The sequence below is a fragment of the Eretmochelys imbricata genome, chromosome 25 (assembly GCF_965152235.1).
Source record: "Eretmochelys imbricata isolate rEreImb1 chromosome 25, rEreImb1.hap1, whole genome shotgun sequence".
In the NCBI taxonomy this organism is placed as follows: domain Eukaryota; kingdom Metazoa; phylum Chordata; order Testudines; family Cheloniidae; genus Eretmochelys; species Eretmochelys imbricata.
In genome coordinates this window covers 7,107,357-7,122,374 of record NC_135596.1, presented here as the reverse complement: position 1 = coordinate 7,122,374, position 15,018 = coordinate 7,107,357, and the positions used below count along the sequence as shown (strand labels likewise).

Below are 15,018 nucleotides of genomic sequence, written 5' to 3'. Positions count from 1 at the left end.
TTCTCCTTTTTTACCTTCTCTGATACCAACAGTACCAAACGGCTAAGGCTGGCCCCCACATCTATTCCATGGAAATCTGATGCCCACAGGTGTTTAAAAGGTAATTGGGTCTTCAACTCCAAGTTCAACACACAACCAGACCTTTCTGTTGGTTCACAGGGCCTGTGTGCCATACTCATGAGCTAGACACAGCACAAGGACTCTCAATCTGCAGCAGTGCTGGAGACCACGGTCTGGGAATAGACCAAAGGGCTTGTTTGCTCAGAGTTCTCCTCTACTGTGAGACTCACAAGTGACAGTGCCTCCAGCCCATCTCAGGGCATGATATTTCAACCTGATAGCCTTTGTGGCTTGAATCTGTGCCTATTAAGATGCAGGTTTCAGAGTACCAGCTGACCTGGTGGTAGACAGCTCATCTTAAGAGAAATCCCTCTTACTATTGTTCCACAAGTTTTAAAAAATAAAAAAATAAAATAGCTCCATTAGGCAATTTTCATTTTAAAAATACATTTGTCCACTTCAAAATTCTACTTTACGCTGACCTTGCCCACAGCTGTCTGACACAAGTCACGTAAGTTTGCAGACAGAATCACTGTACAGCCTCTGCGCTGGGTATATAAGATGCAGCAAGAGACAGCCCACAGGGCAAACATCCACTTCTATCAAGAGTCTGCTGAGACACATATGGCCAGATCCAAACCTAGCAAAACAAGTGCAACTGTACTCAAGTCAATGGGAGCTGAACTGTCGCAGAGCAACTCTGAATTTGGAGCACTCTGTGCAAGCTCATCAGAAGGCCAGTACAAAATTAAATTCTGGAGTGGGTGAGACAGGCAGGGGAAAGTCAGCAGTCATGGAATCCCACAAAAGTTTTCCTAGGGCGGGGGGAGGTATCCTAAGTGACAATAGAGCATGGAACAGTTTCCTAAATGCTATGACCCCCTTGCTAAGCAAAAACAACACTGGGAGAAGCGTTGTGTTGGAGCTCATGAGACTGAGCTGATGTTACTTCAAGTAGGTTTAATTCATAGTTACTTCAGTTATATAGTTGAGATTTCATGGGAATTCTACTTATTTTTCCATTGATTGGATTATAACTTCGAATATATACCACTAAGGATAGCAAGGCAGATAATGTTTTCTTATCTACCTATTTTCTTGAGCCCTTTAACGCTACTAATGGGAAAATACAGACAACGTTTTTAATCCAAAGAAACAGACGTAGATACAGAAAACAACGTAGAAAGCTTTTTAATGAACCTACAGGATTCTGGCAAAGCTATTAGCATATAAAAAAGGACAAAGATTTCCCTCTGAGCAAATAACGGTTTGTAATTAAACACGAATCAAAAGGAGTCCACTGGGAAAAGAGTCCAGGAGGAGCTTTTCAGTTGGAAGGAGGTGGGGGGGGAATAGTTCCTGGCCCCTCTGTGGGAAGAGGTGGTCTCATCATGGGGGGCAGAGGAGCAGGAGGATGTACCCCAGGAGCTGGTGGCAGCTGAGGTGGTGCTGGGGGCGGTACAGGTCCAGAGGGAGGCATGGGTGGCAAGGTCATGCCTCCTGGAGGTGGTGGTGGCGGTGGCATGGAGTCCGGGAGAGGTGGTCGTGGGGGCAAGCCATTCATCAGTGGGGGCGGTGGAGGCCTCTTCACAGCTGGGGGTCCAGGAGGGATGCTCTGGGGAGCTGGGGGCTTCTCCATTTTGAAATGGAACTGAAGGAAAAACTAGGGCAAAAAAAACAAAGACAGATTCAATCAACAAAACAGCTTGGGAACCTCACGAGGTGGCTGTCCTGCCATGTTCTCTCCCAGGACCCCAAGAAACATTGTTAACCATCGAAACATTATGCTTAATGCTTTCAGCCCTAGGTGTCAGATCACATCACACTCCGCCTCTCCATCAACAGACAACCCCTGGGCTTGGACCAAACACAGTCCCACTTCTCATTCTAAATACTCCGAAACACCCTCTTTGGGTTCTGAGTAATCACTAAGCGAGTAGTGATCAATTTAACATCCAATCTCTATTTAGATCACCCCATCCCTGCTCTACTGGGCCCAGCAGTCTCATGTATTTTATATATTAATTATATATACACACACACTGCATGGGCACATCACCCATATGGCCGCTGGCGCCTGTTAGTGGCGGTGCATGGTGCTGCTATGTATTGGTCCCTTGGGCTGTGCTGCTGCTAAGTCAGTGCATTCCCGGTGAGAAGTTCTGCCTCCTGGACTAGCTTCCCCAAAATGCACTTCAACCTGGAGGGACCTCTTCTATGGGTGAGGAGTTCAGTCTTGATGACCCCTTCAAACCTCCATCTCCCTGCTGAGAATGCCAATAATGGGGCTTATTGAAACTGTGCTTTTGGGTGGTGAACACCTGCCCCTTTAGTAACTCAGATGAGCCAAGGAAGTTCACGTCACGTGCCAAGGACACGTTAGACGAGTTAGAGAGAAAACGGAACTTTGAGCACAGGATCAAGGAAAGAAGAACTTGAGCACACAATGTCTTTGTGCCCAGTGTCCTTAGGAAACTGGATAAATGTAATCAATCAGCCAGACCCATCACCAAGCATTCAACCCACACTGGAGACTGGAGCTCAGAACCTGGTCTTGCGAGAGGCTCAGCAGGCCAGCACTGAGGCTCATCACTGAAGGAACATGAAGTATCAGTACTAGTAACCACTGGCCTATGCTCCTTCCCGATCCCACCCCCATTATCTTTTCACTCCCTCACAAAGAAGTGAGAAAAATGAGCCACCAGCTACCTGTTTGGTTTCTCTGTTCCAGTGGGTCCAAAACTTTCCTTCTGCTTTGTCAATTTCTCTGCTTGGCACCTGTAACAAAAGGAGTAAAGAACTATTATTAGCACCACCAGATTAGCTCCATGGCCCTTTTTTTTTTTTAGCACTAGAGCTGCAAGATAAACAGCTATTCCAGGCTTTTGTGAGATGTGCTCATATCAGACCTTAATAGACAGAGGGGAGGAATTAAGTTGCTTTCATATCTGCCAAGGGCAAGTGTATCGACAGAAAACAGCTCCTCTTAACACCTGCAAAAAAGGACTCGGGAGCTAGGCCCAAAGGGCTCCTTTCTGTGCTAGAGGCAGCCAATTCCTCGGCCGCTCAGATGCCCTGGTTTCCATGCTCTCAGCCGCACGCCGCTGTTGATCCCAAAGGGTGGTCCAGGAGTCTGTGCTTCCCCCCCTCTTTCAACACTGCCAACCAAGCCCCGCACATCCACATACGCTCGATGGAACAGGTCTACACTGCTCTTTATTCCCACTGTAAGCTCAACAAATGCAGTGTGCGCATGGGGTGGCAGAGAGACCAACATGCAGAAGGTCAGACTAGGTGATCATGGTGGTTTCTTCTGGCCTTAAAGTCTATGAGACACCTTCCCAATCACTATTAGCCAATAAGTCCCTAAATTGTACCTTGAAAGCAATGGTTTCATAGGGCTCTGCTGCCATCAAAAGGTATTGCCAACGTCTGTCTGGGGGCTCAATCCTTTGCTCATATGCAGACATGAACCGATGCCTAGGCATGATGGTTTCAGCAATCTCTGGGTAATCGATCTGTGGGGTAATATTGTAGCATACTCATTCCTCCCTCCTCAGCAAAACACCCCAAGCTATAAAAAAAGGCCAATACATATCCTTCATATGGAGAAGTTAGTACATTTACTGCTGGTGAAAGAAACCAGCTTGACAGCCCTGGTCGCGGATTCCTCCATTCACCCAAATGATAGTTACAGCATCATCAGTAGTACCAGCAGTGAAAGTTTCCCCCAGCACCGGTGCCAATGTGCCAATTCGCAGTCCTACAGAGACCATCCCTAGGAATAAGAGGGTGGTTCAATCTCCAGAACCCCTTCAATCCTCAGCCCGTGTCAAGAATATGATGATGGCTGGTTTTAATTGAGTGGGAACGTGTCTACCAGGAACGGAGCCAAGACCCACAATGCCAGTCTCTCTTTTCTAATGCATCCTCCTGGGAACTTCCAGCGGAGTAATTCCTTAACCTAGCACCCCTCTGAGAGATGCTCGTAAACAGTACCTTACCTGGAAGAGGAGGCTCTGTTGGCCCATTTCTGGATCTCTCTGTTTGGTCACTGTAAGAGAATAACGAATAAGTTCAATACAGCAGTGGTTTCAACCTGGAGTCCTCATACTATGTCTAAGAGGTCCACAAAAGGTTGCCATTACCACAGAACGGTGGTTTTCAACCTGTGGTCCGCAGACTACGTCTAAGATTTTCAAAAGGGGTCCGCACCTCCATTCAAAATTTTTTAGGGGTGCACAAATGAAAAAAAAAAATTGAAAATTGCAATACAGTATTGAGGCTGGAGTGACACTAATCCTATTTTAGGAACTGATAGTATTGCAAATAGCACCATTCCAGAGAAATACAATTGCGTGAACATTCGGAGTTTTTTAGTGTTTTTAATACTCTACGTTATTTGATAGCTTTTAACCCAAAGTGTTCAGCTATACATATAGCAACAGTGAAGTGCAGCCACTTCTGGGGCAGAGGCAGAGAACTGGCACACACCACACTGCAAAACAACATGCGGGGGGGACGGGACACAAGGGGGACACAACATGGAAGAAGGAGAAGGGAAGTTTTGGCCAAGAACACAATGGCAAAGCCTCATTTTTAGTGCCATGCGATTTTCTTATTTATTTTAATAAAAACGGGTGGGCAAAGTTGATACTAGAAATCTCACTAGTGACCCTCAGCATTTGTGGAAAGAAAGGGGGAGACTTATACTCCGAGGAGAGCCTGACTACATCTGATGTTGTCCACCTCCTGCACCGCTGATACTGTAACAGCTGAAAGATCGTGACTACCAACATATTACTGAACAGATCCTTGTTTGACTGCCAGCTCTAAAGAGTCATTCTATGGGAAAACAAAACAATGCAAGGAGAGAGGGACGAGGGCCTATAATTTGTGACCAGATCTGCTAAAAGGCTTATTTATAATTAATACCCACAGCATTGCACTTCAAGCAAACACCAAAGAGCACCAGGTACCCTGATGTAACAGACATGCCAGTCACTAGCTACCTTTATAACCTGGTCGTCCAATTTTCACAAACTTTTTCACTTCCACTTTGACTTTTTCTGGTGCAGGCTGCGCAGGGGCTTCTTTAGCTTCCTTGGCAGCGCGGCGAGCCCTGAAATCAGGACAGGAGACGGTCATCATCTAACTACACGTAGGAACGTCATCCTTTCAATTCAGAGTACTCTCTCCAGCCTTGAAACCCTGCCATCCGTCTCTTCCCAACCCCTTCCCTGATGCAGAGAACTACAGCCCATAAGGCTTTGAATTTGAACCCACCACTGCAACAATGCTGAACCAAGAGCTCCCATGTGCGTCACATTCCACCTAGCACATGAAGCTGCTCCAGCTTGGAGGCTCCTGCCAACTGAATCAAGGGCACTTTTGTTATTTAATTCTGTGGGTGAATTTAATGCCTGTGAAATTAAGGGCTCACCAGCGCTGGCTTGAGAAGGACATACTGAGGGGAGCCCCAACCCCTCTGCATCAAGCTCTTTATTTGCACTAAATTTTATTTACTTATTTATTTTTAAAGAGATAGTATGGTCTAGACCCAGTACTCCACTCCGTCAATCAAGGTCAACTGTGACCCACAGCTTCCCCTTAGCAAAGGCTGTCAACTGAGGCGCACTGAATAACCTTAAGCTGCATGTGGTGTCTTGACACATGGATTTAAATGCTCTGAACATGAAACGGTATTTATCTAAGGATTTAGACACTACAGTAAGGGAGACTGTATGGCGCCACATTACTGTATTTCTCCTCCCAGAGTTGGAGAACCGAGGCACAGACACTTGCTCAAGGTTACACCTGAAGTCTGTGGCAGGGCAGGGGATTAAACCTGCTCTCCCACATGCCGGGCTAATACTTTAACGAGTGGGCCACCCTTCTTCTTAGGCTAGCACCCTAAGCCACTGCATTGCTCAGCTCCTTGGAAGTAAGCTTCTAAAACGTCCATCAAACAGCTTATCAAACTTTCACACTCTATGTTCAAATCCCCCACCCTCATGAGCTTTTGCTCACTTTCAGAATGCCCTAAAGAAAGTTATTTTTGTACTCCAGAAGTCCCATAACTTACTTTGTCATGTCATAGAATTAGACACCATATAGATCACAAACGTTCCATGCCTGCTGTTCCTTACAATATATTTGTATTTTAGTGATGTCAGGTACAATGTGTTTTTGTGTAATGGCTTCCCAGATATTCCTCACCATCAGCAGCAGCCACCTTGTGTTCAGCCACTTTAATCACTCAATACATAAGAATAAGACATGAGACTGAGAATAAGAACTACTTACTGGGCTGCACCCAGGGAAAGAGGGAAGCTTAAAAACCAAACTGGACTGTTTCACCTCCTGCATACAGCAAAACTAATTTTGCTCTCTGATTTCTACTGCAAATGGGGATGAAGTATTTGTTAAAACTTATACCCAGTACATATTAAAGAGTGACTATGTATTTTAAAATGTCCAGAGACTGGAAAATGCTGCAGTTAAGAACTTACAAATTGGTCTGATGCTTTTTCCCCTGGGTGTGTGCTAAATAGCTTCCCTGCAACAAAACAAGACATAAGAAAATTAAATATGACAGTAAGCTGGGAGGTATCCAACTGTCACAGATGAAATACTACTGGGAGTTAACCTGTCCTGTGAAGGAAGCTCTAAGAAACACTGACATTTTAACCCTTACAGCACAAAGGGAAAATTTATTCCTCCTCATAATTACATTGAGGAACTGGAAAATCTATTTTTTTTTTCAGAGCCTCATCCATCCCTTCCACCAACCCAACTCTCAACCACCAATCCCTTCCTCTCTAACATGTCCCAACCCTCCACTTCCTTACCTCTCAACCCACATTGGGAGGTCTCACCCATTTTCCACTCCCACACACCCAATGGTCAGTTCAGGAACTGGCTGTCGGGTAACAGACCTCACAGGGAGCAGTGGAGGGATTTTGACAGTGGGGCTGTGGGGTGGTACTTTCTCCAGACAAGAGTCTGGATCTACTACTCTCTCCCCATGAAAACCAACCTCAATTCATATAATTATGCTCCTTCTCCTAGCTCTTACAAGAAACCGTCAAGTTAATTTTCTTTTTTTTTCTTAAATAAAAAGACATCTTTAAGGTACTTTTAAACTAGGTAGATTATTAAAAGTGAAATAATATGAAATGGCAAATTTACTTATTTTGTTTCAGTTTCTCAGCAACCACTTTCTAGCTTTCCTGCACTAGCTTTGTGCTGTGGCGCATTGCAAACACAGTCTATGTTTTTTCAGCCTAATCAAACCTTTCCATTGGCTTTTTTAATTTTTAACTCATGGATACATTTCTACTGGTCTTAGGTACTGTAAGAACCTTTTGTCACAAAGTGAAATTCAGGGACAAGTTCTATCCAATGTCCTCCAAAACAAAACAAAAAATAGCCAGTTTGTAGGAGTCATCCCCTTGGAAATCAGACCATCTCTAAGGGGTTACATCTGAAGACAGCACAACTGTGTGTCTATTATACTCAACAGCAGAGTAGACAGAAGACCTAAAGACATTCATTCAAGCTTGATGAATGATTGAATTTGACCCACTGGAAGTTTATTCAAATACACACCCAACACAAGAACAGTTTGGATTAGTTCAAAGGAAAGTCCTTTTAAACAGAACTGCTCTGAAGCGGAGCTCACATTAACAAGTAACGCTGAGACAGCGTAATATGAAAAGATATCAATTTAGGAAATTCCTGATAGGTAGCTAACATTTTATTGCTTTGAAGATGGATGCCAGTTTCTGTGCTATTCTTGGATCTGCTCCCTAATAATGTTCATATTTAGGGTCCCCTTAATGTCAACCCCATATTTTGTATGGCAGAAGAATTTGCATTGAATAATGTGTAGAACGTGCACAAAACCAGAGCACCTGATTTACAGCATAAGTTTAAATGTGCTTTACTCTCACTGCCCCCACACGCTCTGAATCAAAGTTGCCAGAACCCGATGCACCTCTAGAACAGTGGTTTTCCACTAAGATCAACAGGCAGATGCTCAACTCACCTCATTGTTGTGTAGCGTTAGGCAGAGTTTGCATTCATAAGAACCCAAGTGATTTTTCATAAAATAAGGATCCTAAGGAGAGGATAAGAGAACAAGAACTGAATGAGAGAAGTCACACGCAAATATCAGCAATCTGCACTACACTGAATTTTCAGACAAAGGTAATTAGTATATATACAGCAAGATCGTTCCTGGACTGGAGAGAGGAATCTTAGGCTCATTGATTTCAATTATGAGACTAACATTCCTTTCAAAAGGATTAAAAAACAATGTATTTGTTAAGCATCAACTGCATGTTTCATGCTGTACAAATGGCAATGGGAAAGTATGGTCCTGTCCGGAGAAGTCTGCAATCAAAGTAGATATACTGTTTATATGATCAAATGACAGTGTTTCAGTTCTGTCTTTAAAATCCCTCCTAATGAGGACGGCACCAGAAGTATTTCATTCCCATCCATAATTCTCCACTAAGGCCCTGACCCCACAAGCTACTTCCTGGGGGTAGACTCTGAACACGAACAGAGCTCCACTGATTTCAATAGGGCGCTGCATGGACAGTCTACCCGCACATCACAACATGCAGAATTAGGGCCTAAATAAGCACTCTGCAATGATTTAATGCAAACTATAATAATCTTAATAACCAAGTGCCCGTAAGTGGGATAGTCACTAGAATTCTTAGGTCAGGCACCTTCTTTCGCTCTTGCTATTTACTCATTAAACACAGCAGTCAAAGAGGGTCTCCTCCCAGATTTTAGGGAAGGGTAGAAGCAGAAAAAGTGGGAGAAAATAGATGGCTTTAAAATGTTGATTTTGGTTACTCTAGACCAAGGACGGAAAGTCTTTGCAGGGAATACAGTGAGGGAAAAAATAAGAGTGTAATCTGGGCCTCCATCTTTTAAGGTTTTGGGGGAAAATTCTGAAATTTTAGTTGTCCTTCACAACAGGTCAGAAGATCAGAATTCTCTCTCTCTAATCCCTGGTCCAGGATCACCACTTAGAAAAAGATTGTTGGCTCTGGCAGAGTTTTACAGCTCTGAACAAATCACATCTAGCATCTTTAAGTTGCATCATACTGGACTTTAAAGTCAATGACATCATTCTGATTACAGTCTTGCATTATTTCATATCACTTTCAAGACTGACTAGATTTTAGTTTTATATTTTTCAGAAAACGGGAACCCCAGTTTTTGGATCTAACTCTAAGCTTGTGAGGTAACACCCACTGAACAACCATATCAGATCAGAACTAGGAGAGGGCTGGGGTATGGGTGAGAAAGAAAAGAGGATTATTAGAAAAAATCATGGAACTAATTTTAAAGATCCACTATCACATAATCTGAAAGGCCAACACCTCAACTTTCCATTGATACACAGGAGTCATATTTAGCCCCAGTAGTCTGAAGGATAATACACATGAAACTACAACTGATCCTTCAGTCTAATAGTGGGTTCTTTTTTGGTACTGACCTTGGCCTGAATATAGCAAGTCCTGGAATTTGGCACAGTGTAATACTCATTCCCTGTGACCATTTATATATTACTTCTTTAAAAGTTGAAATCCATTTTTATTTTAAAATATTTTCTTGATCACCTGTTCAGTTTATGGCAATCCTGTAACATCTCTTTGGTGAGAGTCAATAGGTCTACCTCTCTTTATGTACATAATGAGATCAAAGTTCACCTTGTTGATGTCAATAGTTTCCAAAGCCAGCTGCCGAAGCCTCTCTCTGCGGTCTCGGTTACTTTCTGAAGATGAGGCTACGCCTCCACTCCCAGTTTTACCTCCAGGGCGATGTTGAAAATCCATGATTGGGGCTTTTGCACTTCAAGTGACTTAGGTGAGAAAAGGAGTCTGGGAAAAATAAAGAGTACAATTCACAGTGAGTCGTTATTTAAAGGCTACACTATGTTCCTTCATTGGCAGCTGGATTGCAGAAAGCCCAATGGAAGCAGTCAAGTGTTGATGGGACTCTGGTTGAATTTCATCTCCTGCCATGTTCAGTCCAGATTCCAGAGCAGCCTTTGAATAAGGTAGGAACCAATTCTCCTGCTACCAAATTCCCCAAGATCTGCTAGCAGGCTCTCTCCCACCCAACCTGCCCACCAAGTTTTCCAACCTAATTTCTCCAGCATAAACCCCATGTCTACAGACCGACTCTCATAAGAAGCCCGCTGGCTGCTATGCACCATAGGAAGCGATGCAGGATCAGAATCAGCACCCTCAAACAGCACTAGCTCACCTAATACAATGGCTCGATGGGAGCCTTGGGCAGTTTCACGGGTGATTTCATTTTCCTGGCTACTTTTACATATTTTTCTCCGTTTCAAGATTCTGCACTTTTGCCTGAGATATTTAATAGACTCACGAATCAGGCAAAAATGTTTGAAAGCTACTAGTTAATGAGCGGGCATGTCTACTGGCCCAGATCTATGTTGTAAAAGTTGGACACGTAACACAATTTGAAATTCAGCATGGCTACAAATCATTGATTATTTGCAGTAAGTACTGTATCTTGCATTGCCATTTCAAGTATTTTATACGTAAAAGAACCAAACGATACAAGAACTAAACAATAAGCAGAAAAATACTGCACATCAACTAAAAGCAAATTGGGGCAGACACCATGTCAGCACAGGTGTTTGTACATTGCTACTGGAGGCGTCAAAGGATTGGTCCTGAGTGGGGCCTGCACAAGAACATAATAATTCTCATTAAGAGCAGTTTACTGTGAGTACGTTGACTGTTAGCATTGCACCAATGAACATGCTTATTTTTGAGGTGCATAAGTGGCCACAGCATACATGTTAAAAGCACAGAGTTATCTAGGATTTTCAAAACACAGTCTCTGAGGCTCAGATCTGCTCCTGAAGGCAATCCAGGAAGCTACAGGAGGTGCTGCCTCAGCTTTAGAGGACAGCCACTGGACTTGAGCAGCATTTTGAAGACAGAAAGAAAAGGAGTACTTGTGGCACCTTAGAGACTAACCAATTTATTTGAGCATAAGCTTTCGAGAGCTACAGCTCACTTCATCGGATGTGCATCCGATGAAGTGAGCTGTAGCTCACGAAAGCTTATGCTCAAATAAATTGGTTAGTCTCTAAGGTGCCACAAGTACTCCTTTTCTTTTTGCGAATACAGACTAACAGGGCTGTTACTCTGAAACCTGTCATTTTGAAGACAGAGGCTGGACTGTCAGAGTTGCTGAGCGACCACAGCTCCTGCTGGGCCATGTAGGATTTGGAGCAGGGGCTGCTCATTCCCCCTGAAAACCAGAAGCAAAACGTGGCCTTTTATTTTCAGAAGGAATGACCGGCTTTTGCCCCAAATCCCATACAGCCCCCATTCCTCTCGAGTTCAGCGAGGGGACAACAAGCCTCCCATGAATGTCCTGCCCGTCCGCCTGCCATGTGGTCTCAAGGCCCCGCAGCCCCAACACAGGACTGGGCTCTCCTGTCCCAGCACCATCCTGCTTCATCACGGCAGAGACTCAACGGCCTCTCAGAACAACGCCCCGGCCAGGCCCGGGAACCCCCACCTCCTCCCCCCCGCTCAGGACCGGGAACACCCCCCCCTCCTCCTCCTCCTCCCCGCCCCCCGCTTCCCCCCGGCCAGGACCGGGAACCCCGCCCCCACCTCCCGGCCTCCATCTCCTCCCCCCCCCGGCCAGGACCGGGAACCCCCCTCCTCCTCCCCGCCCCCATCTCCTCCCCCCCCCGGCCAGGACCGGGAACCCCCCTCCTCCTCCCCGCCCCCCGCTTCCCCCCGGCCAGGACCGGGAACCTCCCCCTCCTACCTCCCGGCCTCCATCTCCTCCCCCCCCCCCCCGGCCAGGACCGGGAACCCCCCTCCTCCCCCGGAAAGGCCCAGGAACGCCCCCCTTCCTCCCCGCTCCCCCCCGCGGCCAGGCCCGGGAACCCCCCCTGCGACCCGCCAACCCGACTCGCCCCTAGACCTCCCCCCGGCAACAAGGCCCCAGACCCCGCCCCGCGACGCGACGCAGAGGGCAGCTCACGTTTCACCCCGAGGCCTACGATGTTTCCTCGCCCCAGGCCCCCGCCGCCGCCAGCGCTCGCGCCTCCTCTCAGGTCCGCCCGAGAGACCCCCCCCTCCTGCGCGAGCGGACGGGGAAGACGGCACTTCCGGCTGCGGGGGAAGCGCATCCGGTTCGCCATGGGGGTCACGAGAGACAAAAGGCTTCCGGGTTCGGGGCGGGGCCAGGCGCTTCCGCGTTGGGGGGGGGGGACGGGGAGCGGCTCGTTTGGCCCCCGCAGGTGCGCGCGGCCGGGGCCGGGGGATGCGGCGGGGGCCTCGCGATGCGCTACAGCGAGCGGGAGCTGCTGTCCCTGTCCCGGCAGCCGGCGGAGAAGGCGGCGGAGATCCTGATGCGGGTGCCCAAGAAGGGGAGCGGTGAGGGAGCGGAGCCGCCGGGGCGGGGCTGGGGGGAGGGGGGAATAACCGGTGGAGCGGGGGGGGGAGGGGCAGAGCCAGGACCAAAGTGTGCGTCTGTGTCTGTGTGGTGGGGGGGGGTGTGTGTGTGTGTGGTGTGGGGGGGTGTGTGGGGGGGGTGGGGAATTAAGTGGGGGGGGCATGAGGGGGAAGAGCCCGGGGGTGGGCCAGGGGTTGGGAAGGCAGGGGGTGCCCATGTCTGGTGGAAGGGGGCTCTTTCGTGGGGAGTGGGGATCAACTTCTCCCACCCAGGAGACCGTTATTAGCAAACCCCCCGCCCCCCCCACACACAGACAGTTGAAGCCATCTCTTTACCCTTCCTCCCCGCCAGGCCGCTCCGTTGAGCCCCCTGCACTGTGCATATCCCTGTGGGGATATCGGGGACCGTGTGGGTGCTTTCCCTGAGAGAGGCGTTTGTGCTGGTATTTCCACCCCTGAGTTCTTCTCCTCGCTCCCCATGGGGAGGGGGTGCACGTGGGTGGGCTGCCTCCCTCCGCCGGCTGCCTTTCTGTGGCCTGCCACGTACAGCTGGTGGCATGCATTGGGATCCTACCAGCTGGGAGCTGCTATGGAAGCATGCGTGATTATAGTTTTATAATTCATCAGTGATGTCTTAGCCAAGGCTGGCGAGTCCAGGATGGACTCAAGATTGCTTGAGGTGTGGTCACCAAAGAGCTGCTCAAGTGAGAATTAAATGCCAGAAGCCGCTTACAATAAGCAGTGGTGATTTAAATTCTAATGGAGCTGCCTCATAGGGTCCATTTAATCTGCAAGGCAGAGATGCAGCCTAGCAGCACATTGCTGTGTAGCAGTGAGGGTGGAATGGGCCTGTCTCTTCCCTTCCCAAACAGCTCCAGCTCTCCATCCTCCACTTCTGAATTCTCAGGCTTCACTTCTGAATGCTCTCTTTTCTTTGCAGTGCTGAAAAAACGCCTCGTGAAGCTTGTTGTCAACTTTCTCTTCTACTTCCGAACAGATGAAGCAGAGGTATGGAAATAACCTGCGGCAAACTGGCTGCATGTGCTGGTTAGAGCTGGTGTCACAGGAACCTGCCTTATTATTTAATGTGTTTATTACACCAGTGTCTAAGAACCAACCAAGAGTAAAATCCCATTTTGCTAGGCACTGTACTAACACAGAGTAATAGATGGCCCATGCCCTGAAGAACGTACAATTGAAATAGTCATGATGTGATGTTCGCTGTTGGTGTTTGACAAACATTCTGAAACCTCTGCTTGGCCTAGGCCTGATAAGTAACCACTGTGCTACCCAACCCTGGCCACTGTGTTTCTCGTGCTATGGTCCAAAAACGATCTCTGAAACACAATCATTGCCACGCTTTTGTGCAGGACTGCAATTCATGTATGTGAAACTAGTGAGGTGGATTTTAAATTTAGACTAATCCCCTACCAATGGAACTGGGATTCCTTTGTAAACAATGCCTGCATCATTGCCTATGTGCCAGACCTGGTAAAAGTAAAAAGAAAATCCTGAAGCAATGTAATAGCTGTGTTTTATTAATATTCCTTACTTGGACCTTTATAAGTCTGGTTGTTAGAGCAGAGGAATTGAGAGCTGAAGACTCCTGTATTCTGTTCCTGCAAATGACTTGATGCGTGTCCTTGAGCAAGTCATTTGATCAATCTTTACGTTTGTTTCCTCATTGGTGGTAATAAAACCCACTTTATAAAGTGCTTGGATATAAGATGCATGATGAGTGCAGCGTGGCATTGTTGTTTCTATGCCATTTAACAATCTTGAAGACAAGATTTTGGGGGTGATGTTTTTGTAGTTTGTGCCAATCACAAATACATGTGACCCTAAGGGTATGTCTATACTACCCGCTCGATCAGCAGGCAGCGATCGATCCAGCGGGGATCGATTTATCATTGCGTAACTTAGATTGATTTTTCTCCCTTCCTCCCAGCCCCCCCCAGCGTAGACCAGGGCTAAGAATCCTTGCACTCTCACTTTAGGGTATTCTCTCCTTCTTATCTATCTCCTCTGAGAGTCACAATCACAGGATCTGGCCAAGAAGATGCCACACTTCACAATCATGCTTGGGTGATTGTGAAATCGTGTTAGAGCTCTGACTGCCTGAGACTAGAGGCCAGTGCCAGTAGCAGATTTCCCTCCACCTCTGCTTATGTGATTTTGGCTGCTTCTGCTAATTGTCCTGGCCGTTAGAAACTATAAATATTTCCCTTTGTGTTTAGGGGTAGATGATCCAAAATGGTCCAAAAATAGTTTGTAAGCTTAGAGTAATGTGTGCTGAAGGGATACTTAGCCATGATACAAATAACACCTTTTATTAAAACTGAGTTGATTTTAAAAAAGAATCTTTGCTCTCTCTTCTGTTTGTTTGTCTCTTGCATTTCATTCAGCCTGGACAAAGAATAGAATAGTCAGTTTCACTTTTGTTTATACTTAGCTTTGTTCTCTGGTTGCTCATGCCCTA

At 46.7% G+C, this 15,018-nt stretch overlaps 2 protein-coding genes across 4 annotated transcripts in view; one reads left to right on the top strand and one right to left on the bottom strand.

Moving 5' to 3' along the window:
• Positions 1 to 1,235: 1,235 nt before the first annotated feature.
• SF3A2 (splicing factor 3a subunit 2) lies at positions 1,236 to 12,272 on the bottom strand. The gene is made up of 9 exons (XM_077842141.1): positions 12,127 to 12,272; positions 9,795 to 9,965; positions 8,111 to 8,182; positions 6,573 to 6,619; positions 5,073 to 5,182; positions 4,065 to 4,114; positions 3,438 to 3,578; positions 2,770 to 2,838; positions 1,236 to 1,723 (listed from the first exon to the last, which is right to left on the bottom strand). Exons 2-9 carry the CDS (start codon positions 9,918 to 9,920, stop codon positions 1,388 to 1,390), a joined length of 951 nt encoding a protein of 316 aa, XP_077698267.1. The 5' UTR covers positions 9,921 to 9,965; positions 12,127 to 12,272; the 3' UTR covers positions 1,236 to 1,387.
• A 72-nt stretch (positions 12,273 to 12,344) lies between these two features.
• Positions 12,345 to 15,018, top strand: part of PLEKHJ1 (pleckstrin homology domain containing J1) — a 95,823-nt gene continuing 93,149 nt past the window's right edge. For all 3 annotated transcript variants that reach the window (XR_013348729.1, XM_077841876.1, XM_077841878.1), the window contains exons 1-2: positions 12,345 to 12,521; positions 13,480 to 13,547. Coding sequence is in view for 2 of the 3 variants with exons in the window: in XM_077841876.1 (XP_077698002.1) it covers positions 12,428 to 12,521; positions 13,480 to 13,547 (162 nt within the window). In the remaining variant the exon portion in view is untranslated. The remainder of the gene's footprint in view (positions 12,522 to 13,479; positions 13,548 to 15,018) is intronic.